Below are 14,323 nucleotides of genomic sequence, written 5' to 3' on the forward strand. Positions count from 1 at the left end.
GTGCTGACAAGAGGGGAGTTCCCTAACCTGTAGGTATGGTGCCGGTTGTTCCTCCCCAGGTGCATCACCTTGCACTTGTCTGTGTTGAATCCCATCCTATTCTCATCCGCCCACCCTTGTAACCTGTCTAGGTCTGATTGTAGCCTGTTGCTTCCTTCTAGTGTGCCCATGTCCCCCCACATCTTAGTGTCATCAGCAAATTTGAACAGGGTGCTTTTTACCCCCTCGTCCAAATCACTGATGAAGATGTTGAACAGCGCGGGCCCGAGGACCGAGCCCTGCGGAACCCCACTGCCCACCATGTTCAATTTAGTATTGTTAGCTGTGGCTGTTCCTTGAAGTTTACTCTGGTTTTCAGTATCTATACCTGAAGCTCCAGAACATTAAGTTTTTTGGTTTATATAAGCAAGAATAAAAATAGTTCAAAAGCAGCTGCAAAAATAGTTCTGATTTTAATATTTATAGAAGATATTTCGTGTGGAAGAAACCTAAAGTGCTTTTGAAAAGTAGCAGTGGCTGACTCAATTATTGAAAAATGGACACACATAGAGGGAAATACAACCTGGAACTGGAAATGAGGGAAAATCTGTCTTCATCTGCACTTTTTGAAGTAGGATAGAAAAGCCCAGCATATTTCTGTGGAGTCAAGGATGGAATTTGTGGGAAGTTAGAGGGGAAAATTCATAGTTTTTAAAATGTGTCAGTGTGACATGAAATAAATGAGATTCAAATATGGAGCTTTCATGGCAATTTTCAAAGTAGAACCATACTTAAGTTTCTTTTGTACTGAATCTGGATCTGGAATGAGGAGAGCTGATAAAATATGTAGTCTGTCCATGTATTAGCAGCAAGTGGAGAAGGAAAGACATGCCATGAAAAACCACCATTCACTGAGTTTTCTCGTAGTCGGGTACTAGGGACAGACATTACGCATAAACCAGCTTAAGTGGTACAAAGATGTACAAAGGGTCAGAACTTAGGTCAGTACTTAGTACTGACCAAGACAGTTCCCCTATGTTGAGCATAGACAGATGTCCAAAAGGCACAAGACTGCCAAAAGTTAGTGCTGTCTTAGTTAAGGGGCACTTGGAAGGGCTGGATGGGTAAAAGTCAGCTGGCCCAGATTACCTCCATCCACGGGTGCTGAAGGAATTGGCCAACGTCATAGCTGAGCCACTGGCACAACTGTTTGAGCACTCGTAGTGCTCTAGCCAGGTCCCTGAGGACTGGAAAAGGGCCAATGTAGTGCCCATTTTTAAGAAGGGGAGAAGGGATGAGCCGGGTAACTTAAGGCCAGTCAGTCTTACCTCTATCCCTGGGAAAATACTGGAAAATATTATCAAAGAGCGCATTTGTGAAGGCCCAGCAGGGAAAATGATGCTGAAAGGAAACCAGCATGGGTTCATCACAGGTAGATCCTGCCTGACAAACCTTATAGCCTTTTATGACCAGGTCACACTGCCTTGACACAGGAGCTGAGACTGATGTCATCTACCTGGACTTTAAAAAGGCCTTCGACACAGTTTTGCACCCTATTCTCATAGGGAAGCTAGCAGGCTGTGGAGTGGATGCCTACGCAGTTAGGTGGATGGCCAACTAGCTTAGGGACCGCACCCAAGAGTGGTGCTGGACAGGTTGTTCTCAGCCTGGAAGGAGGTGGGCAGTGGGGTCCTGTAGTGTTTGGTCCTTGGATTGGTGTTATTTAATATCTTCATCAGCGATTTAGACGAGGGTATGGTGAGCACCCTTTCTAAGTTCGCAGATGTTACCAAGTTATGGGGCAGAGTTAACACACCAGAGGGCAGGGAGCAGATACAGGCCTACCAGGACAGGTTGGATCAATGGGCGGAACAAAATAGGATGCAGTTCAACAAAGCTAAATGCAAGGTACTCCACCTAGGGAGGAGGAATCCCCAGCACACCTATAGGTTGGGGGATGACCTTCTCAGCAGCTCAGCAGCTGAGAGGGATCTTGGAGTCATAGTCGACTCCAAGATGAACATGACCTGGCAGTGTAATGAGGCCATCAACAAGGCCAATCGCACTTTGTCATGTATTAGCAGCTGCATGACCAACAGATCAAGGGAGGTGATGCTCCCCCGACCAGCATTGGTCAGGCCACAGTTGGAGCACTGTGTCCAGTTTTGGGTGCCGCACTTCAAGAGGGACACAGAGGATCTGGAGAGGGTTCAGAGGAGGGCCACTTGCATGATCAGCGGTGAAAGACCCTACAAAGGGAGGTTGAAAGATCTGGATCTCTTCAGCCTTCACAAGAGCTGAAGGGAGACTTGTTGCTGCCTATAAGTTTATCAAGGGAGGACAGCAGGGAATTGGATATGCGCTATTTACCAGAGCACCCCTAGGAGTAACGGGTGCAAACTAGTGGAGAGTAAATTTAGGTTAGACTTTAGGAAGAAATTTTTTACAGTAAGGGTGGCCAGAATCTCGAATGGGTTTCCAAGAGAGGTGGTACTATCACCTAACTTGGAGGTCTTCAAGAGGAGGCTTGATAGTTACTTGGCTGGGGTCATCTGACCTCGGTCCTCTTTCCTGCCAGGGGCAGGAGGTTGGACACAATGATCCATTGTGGTCTCTTCTGACTCTACATCTATGAATCGATGAATAATTGCTTTTTAGGAGCTAATTGGTTCTCTGCTCAGCTTCCTGACCTTGGTGACTTTCTTAGCTGCTTAACACTTCCCATGCTAGGGTGCAGGAGCCTTAGTACAGTAAAAACTGTGTTATCCAGCATTTCATTAACCGGCATACTCTACTAACAGTCCCACTTCGGGCCACGGCCTGGGGCAAAGCAGCCTGCGCAGGCCCCCCTCCATGTTCCCCAGCACACTGACACCAGGGGATAGGCGGCGTGGTGCATGTCCCCTGGCACACTGACGCACTGGATGCAGCAGGAGGGGCGTCTTTGCCTCACTAGGCAAAGATGCCTCTCAGGTAACCGGCATATCTGGTTATTTAGCACCCCCCATTCCACATGGGTGCTGGATAACAGAGCTTGTGTTGTACTTAGTATCACCCTTAGCAGGAGCCACAACCACTGGGGGAGTGACAGTTGCACTCTGCAGCAAGGCTTCCAAATGTCCCATTGTGGATTTAGGTGAAAGTAAAAGTTGGTGTCACACCAGTAACTTCTACAAGTCTTAATATTCCCTGAAAAGCTAAATTCTTTGTGTTCAGCTCTTGTTTAGAATGTTGTTTTAATCCAAAGAGTCCTTTAACTGCTGCCTTCTTCCCAACACTTTGGTTGCATGAATTGATGGACTAATCCTTCTAGTGCTCTAAAATTTTCTCATTTGGGAGGTACTCGCTCCATTCTCTTGTACGGTGCAAAGCTGAGTTTCATACTAGCAGGCTGTGCTGCGTTTTTAATGAAAATCTGCATATTTGTGCAAGTACATAAAATGTATTTAGCTGTGCTTACTTCAGAAAATGTTTTTGTCTCTAGATATTTTACTTGTGTATGTGTTTATACCAGTGGTCTCAACCTTTTTTAACTTGAGGCACCCCTAGATAGATTCAAGGCACCCCTCAGAAAATGCCAACTCTTTGTTTTCATTTTTTCTTTTGACTATGGAAAAATAATAGAGCAATTCTTCTGTTGTAAATAACTCAAAGACCACAACAGGTCAGAATATTTTTTACACAGTGGAGTCCTAATTAACATCTCTGGGTTTATCTTGTGAATCATGTTTGCACACCTAACAGTGCTAACACTGCATGGCAGCCTCATGGCACACTTGAAAGCATCTCAAGGTACTACAGGATGCTTTGGCACCCTGCTTGAGAATCACTGGCTTATACCAGTAGATGAATAAAAACTGTTAATGGTTTCTTTATTGTAATGTAGTACAAACAAGCGTGTAGCATTTCTAGGCAGGAGTAAGCTGCATACGCTACAGCTCTAATTTAGGTAGCTTTTCTATGTTGCATAGCAATTTTCTCCATGGCAACACTTTGTAGGCATGCACTATTGTCTGTATTGCCATGCAAGGCACATAGACGGGAGTGTCAAATGCTGAAGATGACTAAAAATCAAGTTTGTTACAATTTATGCTTAAAATAATAGACTTACATTTAAAGGTAAACATATTACCTTTTAAAAGTGCGAAGGCTGCCTAATTTATTGCACTGAGTGCAGCAGGTATCAGTATCATCTGCCCTGGAGGTAGGTTTCATATGTGTGCACTTGGTGCAAGGAGCTCCTGGCCTTTAGAGAGCAGATGTGTTCAATGTGCAGGACAGAGACTGAGACAGAGCTTTAGAGTCTCAGTGCACTGGTGAGTTGGTGGTTATAGGGAGAAAGGTTTTAGGTCTACCAGGAATTGGGAAACTTTTTGGGACAGGAGGAACCTGTACAGAAAAGATGAGTTCTACATGAACTTAAAGAGATCCAGACTACTGGCGCTAAAAATTAACAAGTCATAGAGTGATGTATTTATACATTAAAAATGAGGGAAAGCAGACAAATGCAAAGAAGTGCACAGCTTGGTTGGATGCGGTCACAAAGGAGGCATCATACAAATTCTGTATCCTCTTGAAAACAATAGTAAGGAAGTAGGAAGTGTAACGATAGACAATGGTGAGGATTAGTCAGTGCACTTCGAGTTCGAGTCAAATACCATATGTAGTAATGGGTAACAAAGTAAGAACAAATGTTAGATGCATAAAAAATAAGATGGGTGATAGAATGCCTGATATGAAATGGTAACCTTTATGTAATAGACATCTCAGAAACTTGGTGGAAGGATGTTAATCAATGGCATACTGTTATACCAGGTGACAAACAAGTAGGAATTAGAGTAGGACGTGGTGCTGGGGGATGGCACCAGATGTTAAAGGCAGAGAGTAACAGTGTGAAAATCGTACCTGATAGGAAAATGACCTCAGAATCTCAGTGGGTGAAAATTCAGTACTTGACTAAAAACAACATTGTACTAGGAGTATGGTAGATTACCTGATCAGGAATATAGTGTGCAGTTCTGGTTTATGCATTTCAAAAAAGATGTAGTAGAATTTAGACAGGTGCAAAAGAAGGGCAACTAAGATGGCTGGGGATATGGAATAGCTGCCATACCAGGAGAGACTTTAAAAAAAGATTAATGTTGAAGTGACATAGCCATAGTGGTTCAAGAAATGTGAGAGGTCTCCTTGAGGAAAGATACGATGATACCCAAAAGATTTTTTTAAAACTATCCCAATCATGCAGTTGGTCCAATAAAAGATACTGCCCAGAAAAATTCTTGCCTTAATAAAGGCTAGGACTCTTAAGTTTGAACAAGAGACTGAGGTGGACGTGGTAGCGATCTATAAAAGCATGAGGAGAGTGGACAAAGTGAATAGAGAACTGTTACTCACTAAGTCCCAGAATACTAGAACTAAAGGAGACCCCTGGAAATTAGGAGACAGGTTTAAAACTACTGAGAGAGTACCTTTCAATGAAGTACGTAGTTAACTTGTGGAACTCATAACCACAGGACATTATAGAGGTAGATAGGATAGCCAAGTTTAAAAAGGGACTAGATGCATTTACGCCTGATAGATCCTTTAATAGCTGTTACACAAAATAGTCTGAGTGTATCCCCTAGCACCTGTAAGCCAGCAACTGGTGGATTCCAGAGATATTATGGGATAGATCACAGCAGATACACCAGATCTACCATTGATCTGACCCAGTGTAGCACTTACTACTTATGTAATTACAATTTTATTTTTAAAAATTGTATATGATGCCCATTCTTTGCTCTTTTTCTGTTTTCATTCTTACTATTACTTTTTAAAATTCCCTTTCGTTTTTGCATGTTGTTTCCTAGATGTGGAATCTTTTTTTGTCCAATCTCCAGAATTTTCCATGCTCCGTCTGCTTCCTAGTATTGGCTTTTGTGCTGTCTACTTTTTTCCCTGCATCAGTCTCTGTTTGAGACATTAGCTGTAATTCTCACTTCGGTTTGTTGTAATGTTAATTCTTCCTTTTCTTTATCTATTAAGATCACATTCCAGGTCTGTCAGTTTGAAACTTTGAATCCATTAACTTAGAATTTTTCTTCTGAGTTAGGTTCCATTTTTATCTTTTAATTACCGTTCATAAACTTGCTCTATTTGGTGAAATTAAAAAGAAAAGAAAAGGAGAAGAATCCTGCCTAATTTATTTGGTTTTATACTCTACTGTATTTGATTTTATTATTCTATTACCCACTCTGGGAGCCCTGCCTACTGTTATTAATTGTTGTCATGGCTCCGTTGACTTCAGTGAAGCAGTGACAATTTATACCAGAGGACCTGCTGCTGCATCTTGTGTTACTGTATATTCTAATTAAAAATGGTTTTCTGCTGTTTGGAACATATAGGGAGTTGTCTTGACAAGAATAAATATTATTTCACAAAGGTTAATGTCATTATTTGTGCCAAACCAATGCGTACTTGAGAGATTTTTGTATATTTTATCCTTGCTTACTTCAAGTGACATCCATACAGCTTGATCATCAGGTATTACCCTGAGATCTCCAAGACTAAAAGTGTGAGGCTCTAACATATATCCTCCAAAATTAACAAGGCTGTACCATACTTCAATAATTCAAAAAGGGGGAATGATATGGAAATTCCTTAGAATTTACTTTCTCAATCTTCACATAAAAGCTGTTGACTAATTTTGAAGATATCTCACTGTCTATTTTGTTATCACTTGTTACAAAATAATGTTTAGTCTATAGGAATTAATAAATATCCAAGGTGCAATTTTACTTCATTTCTTTCCCTTCCATTAGATAACACAATGGGGATATACTAGAAACAGTTTACATGTTTCAGGGGTGTGCAGAATAGGAGTTGCAGACCGTATCTGGCCCATGGAGAGATTTTGCTCAGTTGGCAGTGGGTCCTTTGGTCCCACCTGGCCTGGGTGTGGGCAGCAGCTTGGGCCATGGCACATGAAGCCAGTCCTGCCGCTAGCAGACACACAGCGGGATTGGGGTAGCGTGGTGGCTGGACTCCGTTTCCTGACAGCCCTGGTGGTGATGGCTCCTTCTGGCTGCTGCTGCTGGACCCAACCCCAGTGCCTGGGCACCCCAGCCCATCCACCTTCCACCCACAGCTGGAGGCATGACCTGTGCTGGGAGGGCATGTGGCCAGGCAGTTGGGATAGGGCTGCAGGCCAGCAGGGAGTGGCATCTGCAAGCAAGACATGCAGGTGGGTCCAGAGAGACTCAAGGTCTTGGCGGGGTAACAGCATGAGGCCAGGGCAGAGCTGCTGTCCACTTCCCACATGCCCCTGTGACAGGCACAGGTTCTGCAGGCAGGGGAGTGCGGCTCTGCCATGCACTGTGCCTGCATGGCTCCCAGATCACAGGTCCCAGGCAGAGCCACAATATGCTCCCTGCATGTCCCTGCCTGCAGAACTGGGGTTTGGCCCCAGGCCAGGCCCTGCATTATTACTGCCCTACAACGCTGGCACCCCCACACAGCTCCTGACCAGTCTTTGTGGTGACCCCATGATCTCTGGGGAGAATGGCTGGGAGCTGCGTGGGCAACGGTGCACAGCGGGGTGGGGAGCTGTGTCCAGGGCTGAGGCCAGGATCTTGGAGCGGTGGCAGCACAGGGCTGGGACAGGGTTGTGATCTGCTCCCTGCACACCTATGCCAGCAGAACCTGCCCCCATTGCAGGGGCATGTGGGTAGTGGATTATGGCTCTGCCCCGGGCCCAGCCTACAGCTCCACACTGTCACCATCCCATGATCCCAGCCTTGCCTGTCAGTTCTGCCCGTGGCCCCATCCCATACAGGGCATTTTGGTGACTTGGGTGTGCTGACCCAACCCATGACAGCTCAGCAAAACTCCCTATGTGGCCCATGGGCCCAAATATGTGCCCACCCCTGACATATTTGATGTAGGGACTGAGCCTGGGGCTGATGCTCCTGCATAAAACACCCACAGAAGCTGTCATAGTGGCATGTTTTAAAAATGAAGGTTCCCATAAGGCATGTTTTCATCCTTTTTTTCCATGGGCATTCTCTTGGTAGATTTGCAGAAGTGTTAGACAAATAGTTTTGTTTTGTTTTGTTTTATTTACCCACATTATTTTGTCAGTTTTGGGTTGACAAAATTTGCCCGTTTATGCTGAAATAAGCAAATAATTTTCAGCTGAACAAAGGGAGGAGGGGAAATTAAGTCAAATCCCTTTATTTATACATTTTCAAATAAACTACCTCTGAATAGTATCGAGACCAAATTTGCTTAAATATGAAGTGTAGTACCTTTGGAAATCAAATGCTTCCTTTGATCTGAAACAGATTTTTTCAGGTTCTTATTTTGATAGGAATGGAAAAAATGTTTTGAGTTGCTATAATTTTTGCCCTGCTTTTTATTAACTAATTATTGGCTAATGTATGAACTTTTTCTTTTCTAGGTTGAAAAATGAGAAAGCTTTGCGTCTGAGTACTGTAGGTAAGTTTGATCAACTGTTTTGTTTTTTTTAAACAATAATTTTTGGTTTTGAAAGCAAGTCTTCCAGAGTTTTGAGGGAAAAGGAAAGCTATGGAGTTACTTTGTAGCTGCAGAAATGACTACTAGCTTATTAAAAGATTCTGTTTATTCAAGCATCACATGTTCCCATTTTAAGCCTACATATATTGATACAGTCAGGATATTGAAAGATTTTACTTGTGCTTAATCTTTACAGTGGGCGCAGATGTATGTCTTAGCACAAGGTAATGTAGCATACAACAGAACAAACTTTTTTTTCTTAAATACAATCTGGTTTTACCAATCTATATAATGTTTATACTTGAACACTTGCACAAAAAGATGCTTTAAGTGAAGTAACATTGAATTTTGGACAACTTTGTATGCTACATATTATATCTTTCAAATTTACCCCATTCTTAAATTGTATAAATCTGACTGCTTGTCATGGAATGAATAGATCTAAACCAATATTCTTCTTCTTCATGCTGCTGTTGTAGAACAAATTTACTTCTCTTTATATTATATTAAAAATGGAAAATATATTAGAAGTTTTCTTCCCGATTTTCTAGTATTTTAAAACAAAAACAAGAACAATATATTTTTAGGTAAAGGGAGATGAGAGACAGATGACAGTACTTTCCTTACCAGTTTCTGACACCTAGATAAAATATTTTATTTGTATGAAATCTTCAGTGAGACTCAGTGCAGGTACTCTAATGAGCCAAATATTTATGACTAAATAGTAAACTCTGGAAAATAAAGTTTATTACAGGAACAAAGGGCTCTGTATTCATATGAAGTGCTATTGTAATTAATATTCATTTTATTCTTGTAGGAGAAAAATTGCAGTGGTTTCAAAGTCACCTTGACCCTAGTAAAGCAGACTACACAAAGAAAGAAGCCTGTGAACTAATTGAAAAGTAAGATTGGGTCTAGAACAGTAAAAAGTTTAATTTCTTTCAAATAAGATTGACTGGTAAAACTACAACCAACCTTTAATAAACTACCTTTTACCTTTCAAGTTTTATTTTAGATGTTACTGGTTCTTAATTTTTTTTAGTATTAAATATATGCATAACAGAAATGTCGTAAGTACCTTAGAGCTCCTGAATTAGATCATGGCGCAACTTTCCCACGCAAGATTTCCGTCCCTTCGTATGTAGTGAAGGCAGCTCCAAATAACACAGCTACAGCTGTGTGCCCTTTCTAAAGACTACGTGATCAGGATAGCATAAGGGCATGGAGCTGTCCATTTGATAAAAATGCAGCTAGTCGATTCTAGTGCTCTTATCCTATTTCATTTTTTTTTTTTTTCAGTCAGGACCCTCTCAACTATCACAGTGCATGAATTTTAAAAGCAGGCAATTTTGAAGTAGGAAGCTGTACAAAGAGACTTTATCATTACTATATTTAAGGGTTTATTTAGCAAAGGTTGGCCATATGGTAGCTGAATCACTTACATTGCCTGATGGTAGACTTTCATTTATCTTCAGTCATGGCACGTTTCTTACACAATTCAAGAAAACCTACATAACAGGAGGTATTTTTAAGGATGTTGAAGAACAGGTGTTAGTTATGTAAGAGTCAGAAGACTTTAATTCCTCTCAGTGCAGCATGGGCAACCTACAACTTTGGAGCTATTTGATCTGGCCCATGAAGCAGGGACCCTTGTGGCATTCAGCAACTGGGGGCTTCACCCACATTGTGTTGCTGCTGGGTGGCAGAGAGAAATGGTAGCAGTTGGGTCCTAGCTCTGCCCTGCTTTGGACCTCAAGCTGGGTTATTCTGGCTCAGTCCGGAAAAGTGTTTCCAACCCTTTTCCCAGTGTAAATGATGGCATGATACTGTAAAATATCCAGAATATTTTCATTTGAAGTTTTAATGAAAGGCAACAAGATTTTTGTTTTCCAGGTTGCACAGGGGTCACTTAAGATACATAGTTTGTGTTGTATGCACAGGGTGTACAGTGTGAATTAAAAACAAGCATGAATCTTACTGGGATAAGGCACAACGCTGCATTTATTGGAACATAAAGCATACAACATAAAAGGAATAAAAAGCAGTAAGGTTATCTGCTTCACTCATTCCCATACATATTCATTCATTCATTCATTCATTCATTCTTACAAAAGAAACACACACAGATAGTTAGACAGTCCTGCAAAGGTTAAGGTGTTACCAGGTTCTAAAGATGCTTGGGTCAGTCAGGTGGCCAGCCAGATTGATCATGAGGAATGGAGTCAGGTCTTGTTGGATGCACCCAAAATTCCTTCTTGTAGGTGGAGACCCAAAGCCTTTTCTTTGTATTCATATGTTATAGTGATAGCTGTCCATACAAGCCTATGGATTCTGCTGAGTCAGATGCGAAGGTCATCCTCCTTGTCCTGTTGGCAGGCTGGGATTGGTAGGATGTGATCTTCTGGCTTTGTGGTCTACAATCTTCGAGGGGTCGATGCTTGTAGTCTTCAGCAGTCAGGGTGAAGGCATGATTTAGTATTTGGTAATCCTTAACTGCTGACTCAATATCACTGCAGTCTTTAACTCTTTAAATAGGAGGCTATTTTCACCTGCTGCAACAGGACTGTCTTCCTTCATGTTGTCACAGACATGCATCATTCATTCTTTCATTACCTCTTGTCAAACATGCCAGACATACCACAGACCTTACATAAACATTTTTCCTATACTAAATTCAAGTTCTAAAATCATGAGACCAACAGGTCAGATATATATCTAAGCAATAGGGGATTTAAAGTAGGTGGTTAATTCTGTGGTTATTTAATATTTGATACAAAATAATAATGACTGATTAAAATATTATGAAAAATAAATCATAACAAGTTTCATTATAAAATAGCAATATAAAGCAATTACACCAACTATAGCTACCGCAATACAACATGTGTACAATCTCTCACACACAAACACGTGCCCACGACGATTATTAAAGTCGGGTGTGTTCAAGGTAGGCAATTTTAGCATTTTTTTTGGTCAAATTTGTCTGCTTTTCCTCCAAACATAGCAAAAGAAGCTTCCTTGACAATATAGCAACACTTCCCCCACCCACGTCATATTTTAAGTTGTTGCTCCAAAGTATGAATGTACTAGAGTTTCTCATAATAGGCTGTAAATAGATGTTTCATTTGACCCAGATCAAAGCAGGAGCCCTTTCATGCATCATTGCTCCTTCCCCAGTAGGTGGCCCACACGAGTACACACCTGACAGATTTATCCCTGGTATGAACCACTGTAATCATATAAACATGCAACAGGTTGTTGTGGGAAAAAATTTTTGTACATTTTATCCAGCATACTTCAGAGGGAGTTCAAGCAGGACACCGGGAATGTATGTCTGTAGTCCCAGGACAAAAGTATATCTCCCAGGATAAATGCGATGTCTGTTCATAGCCAAATAAGCAGGAGCAGTAGTTTATTAATGTGAACAAAACAGTGTATTTTTAGAAATCTCATCACCAATGATGTTCAAGTAATCTAAAATGAAATATGGCCCAAAAAACTAAACTAGAAAAATTTAACTAAAATGATTAACAGTTGGCAAAATTTCACATTCCTATTTCAGTTCCTTATAGTGAAATTATTTGTCAACCTTTTGTGTAGCTTCTAGTCATAAACAGGAACAAATCTTATCCTACTTCTAGAGTCCTTAGGAAGTTCTTCTAATATAACACTACCCTTCCTTCTCTAACAGTTTCTTGCATAGGCTGATCTGTGCTATACTCTGCAAAATCTATTAGTACATGGGATCAGAACCTAACTAGACTTTTTATACTTTAAAAAAAGTATTTCAATTTAGCTCACAGCAATCTCAGTTTGCCTCTGTAGCATGTTTTGAAATGGCTTAGAAGACAAAGTATTGTAACTGGTAAAAATGTCCCTGACAAGCAACCAAACTAGTATCGTTGTGTTAGTGTTGCTATGCCTAGCTGAAATATGTGTTGTTGTCTTTCAGTTACTTGAATCGATTCAGTGATGAACTGGAGCAGATTGAGTTGCATAACAGCATTAAAGGCAGACAAGGGAGACAGCATGGTTCCCGGGAGATGATCATCAAACAGACCGTGGAACGTGAAAGACAACTGTATGAAGGATATGGGATAGGTATGACTTTAGTAGTAGCTTCTGCTGTGAAAACTGCAAGAGCCAGAACTACCACTCATGTCACAAATCTGAACCCAGAATGAGGGTTTTAGGCAGTATAATCTTTCACTTTAGAAAACTTAAACTCCCCTTTCTCATCTTTATTTCCAAGGATTTTGAATATATAAAGCCAAACAAAGATTCTTCTCATGATTGTATGTTTTACTTCTATGCAGTGATTGCTTTGAATAGTTACTGTGCTTCACTTGTTAAAACTGTTTGGTTAAAACTGTTTTTGTTGTAAGCCTTAGGCTTCTCTTTTTAAAAGGTGATTATAACCTACCTGTGTTTGAAGAAACAGGAATTCCAGCGCCTGTCTTAGGCTCTTGCCTTTAGTTTTTTAGCCTAAACAGGCTGACTGCCCTCTTTGAAAAGCTATCTTTATGTATATAAGAATGAGCATGATACTGTATATTGGTTTATTAGCTCTTATTTGGAAAGACAAGCATAAGTTTCTCAAGATTTTATTATTCATTAATAGTAACCTCCTCAAAGTCATGGAAACAAAGCCTTTATTTAGACCATAAAACACTGTGATGTTCTCTTACTAATGTAAGTCTAGCAAGAGAACTAATGGTGCAAGTCCATCATCACTGATGATCCCGTGATCTGAATCATTCACAAGTAGCGCAGTGATACAAAAGTTTCAGTAGATTCATGTTTCGTATCTTACTGTATATCAGTCACATTTGAAGAAATGCCTGGGCATGGGGTGTGTCAGGGTCTCCCAGACTACTAAATCCTAAAGACCTTCACAGAAAAGACCTACAAATCAGAAAGGTAGTCCAGTATCTCTTGGTTTTGCTTTCACGTTGATCTACCGCTTTCTCTTTCTTTGGATTGGATCGTGGCTCCTGTAACAGGTACAGTGGAGCCAAAGGAAATTAAATAGCCCCAAGCTGAGTTAAATATGTTGGATTTTATTTCTTGGATTTCTTCATGTAAATTCAGAGGAGTGGTATTTCACTGTAATGGGTCTCCTGCCCCACCCCTACCTCTGCCTCAGGAATACTTTTCAGCCTCAGTACAAACATACTTTCTTCTGTTCCCTTCAGTTAGAGATCTAGAGTTGTACATTTAATAACCTTGTCAAACCTGGTAATGAATGTGTGTCATACTGTTTTTAGCTTATCTCAGGGTATAGACAGATGTAACTATTGTATTGATATTAAATTATAGTAGTATAGCTAGAGGTGCACTCATACGTCGGTCTGATATTAGATCAGTACTGATATAAAGAAGATTGTCTGTATCAGATATTGGCCCAATGGAGCCGATAAATGGCCGTGCTGCATGCAGCCGCAGTGCACCACAGAGTGGAGCTGGCAGCCTGCGTCCAACTGGTAAGTTGGGAGGGGAGGGAAGGGGAATGGAGGGGGCAGATCAATGCCCCCTGTGGTGACAGAGGGGGCAGGCACAGGTGCTGCCCAGCAAGGGGAGGAGAAGGATGCAGGACAGAGGCACAGCTCTCCTGCTGCTGCTTGCACCCCAGGAGGGTGGGGGGGTATGCCCCCAGATCTGCGCAGTGCAGGCTGGGCTGCAGCTGCAGGGTGGAGCCAGAACTGGCACTGCATGGGGCTCTTCTCGGCAGGGGCTGGGCTCAGAGTGGGCTCTGGCAGCGCTGGGAGGAGGCTGCATCCACCCCAAGTTTCGCCAAGGCTCTGCTGCCTGCCGCTTGGCACAGCCGCAC

General features: G+C 41.7%; 1 protein-coding gene across 1 annotated transcript in view; it reads left to right on the forward strand.

The window, feature by feature from the left end:
• TMA16 (translation machinery associated 16 homolog) overlaps positions 1-14,323 on the forward strand; it is a 101,320-nt gene that overhangs the window by 52,186 nt on the left and 34,811 nt on the right. Inside the window, exons 3-5 of the mRNA XM_019521741.1 lie at positions 8,417-8,454; positions 9,311-9,395; positions 12,446-12,594. Coding sequence (XP_019377286.1) covers positions 8,417-8,454; positions 9,311-9,395; positions 12,446-12,594 — 272 coding nt within the window. The remainder of the gene's footprint in view (positions 1-8,416; positions 8,455-9,310; positions 9,396-12,445; positions 12,595-14,323) is intronic.

Source organism: Gavialis gangeticus, unplaced genomic scaffold (assembly GCF_001723915.1).
Source record: "Gavialis gangeticus isolate Ggan-Ray unplaced genomic scaffold, GavGan_comp1, whole genome shotgun sequence".
In the NCBI taxonomy this organism is placed as follows: Eukaryota; Metazoa; Chordata; order Crocodylia; family Gavialidae; genus Gavialis; species Gavialis gangeticus.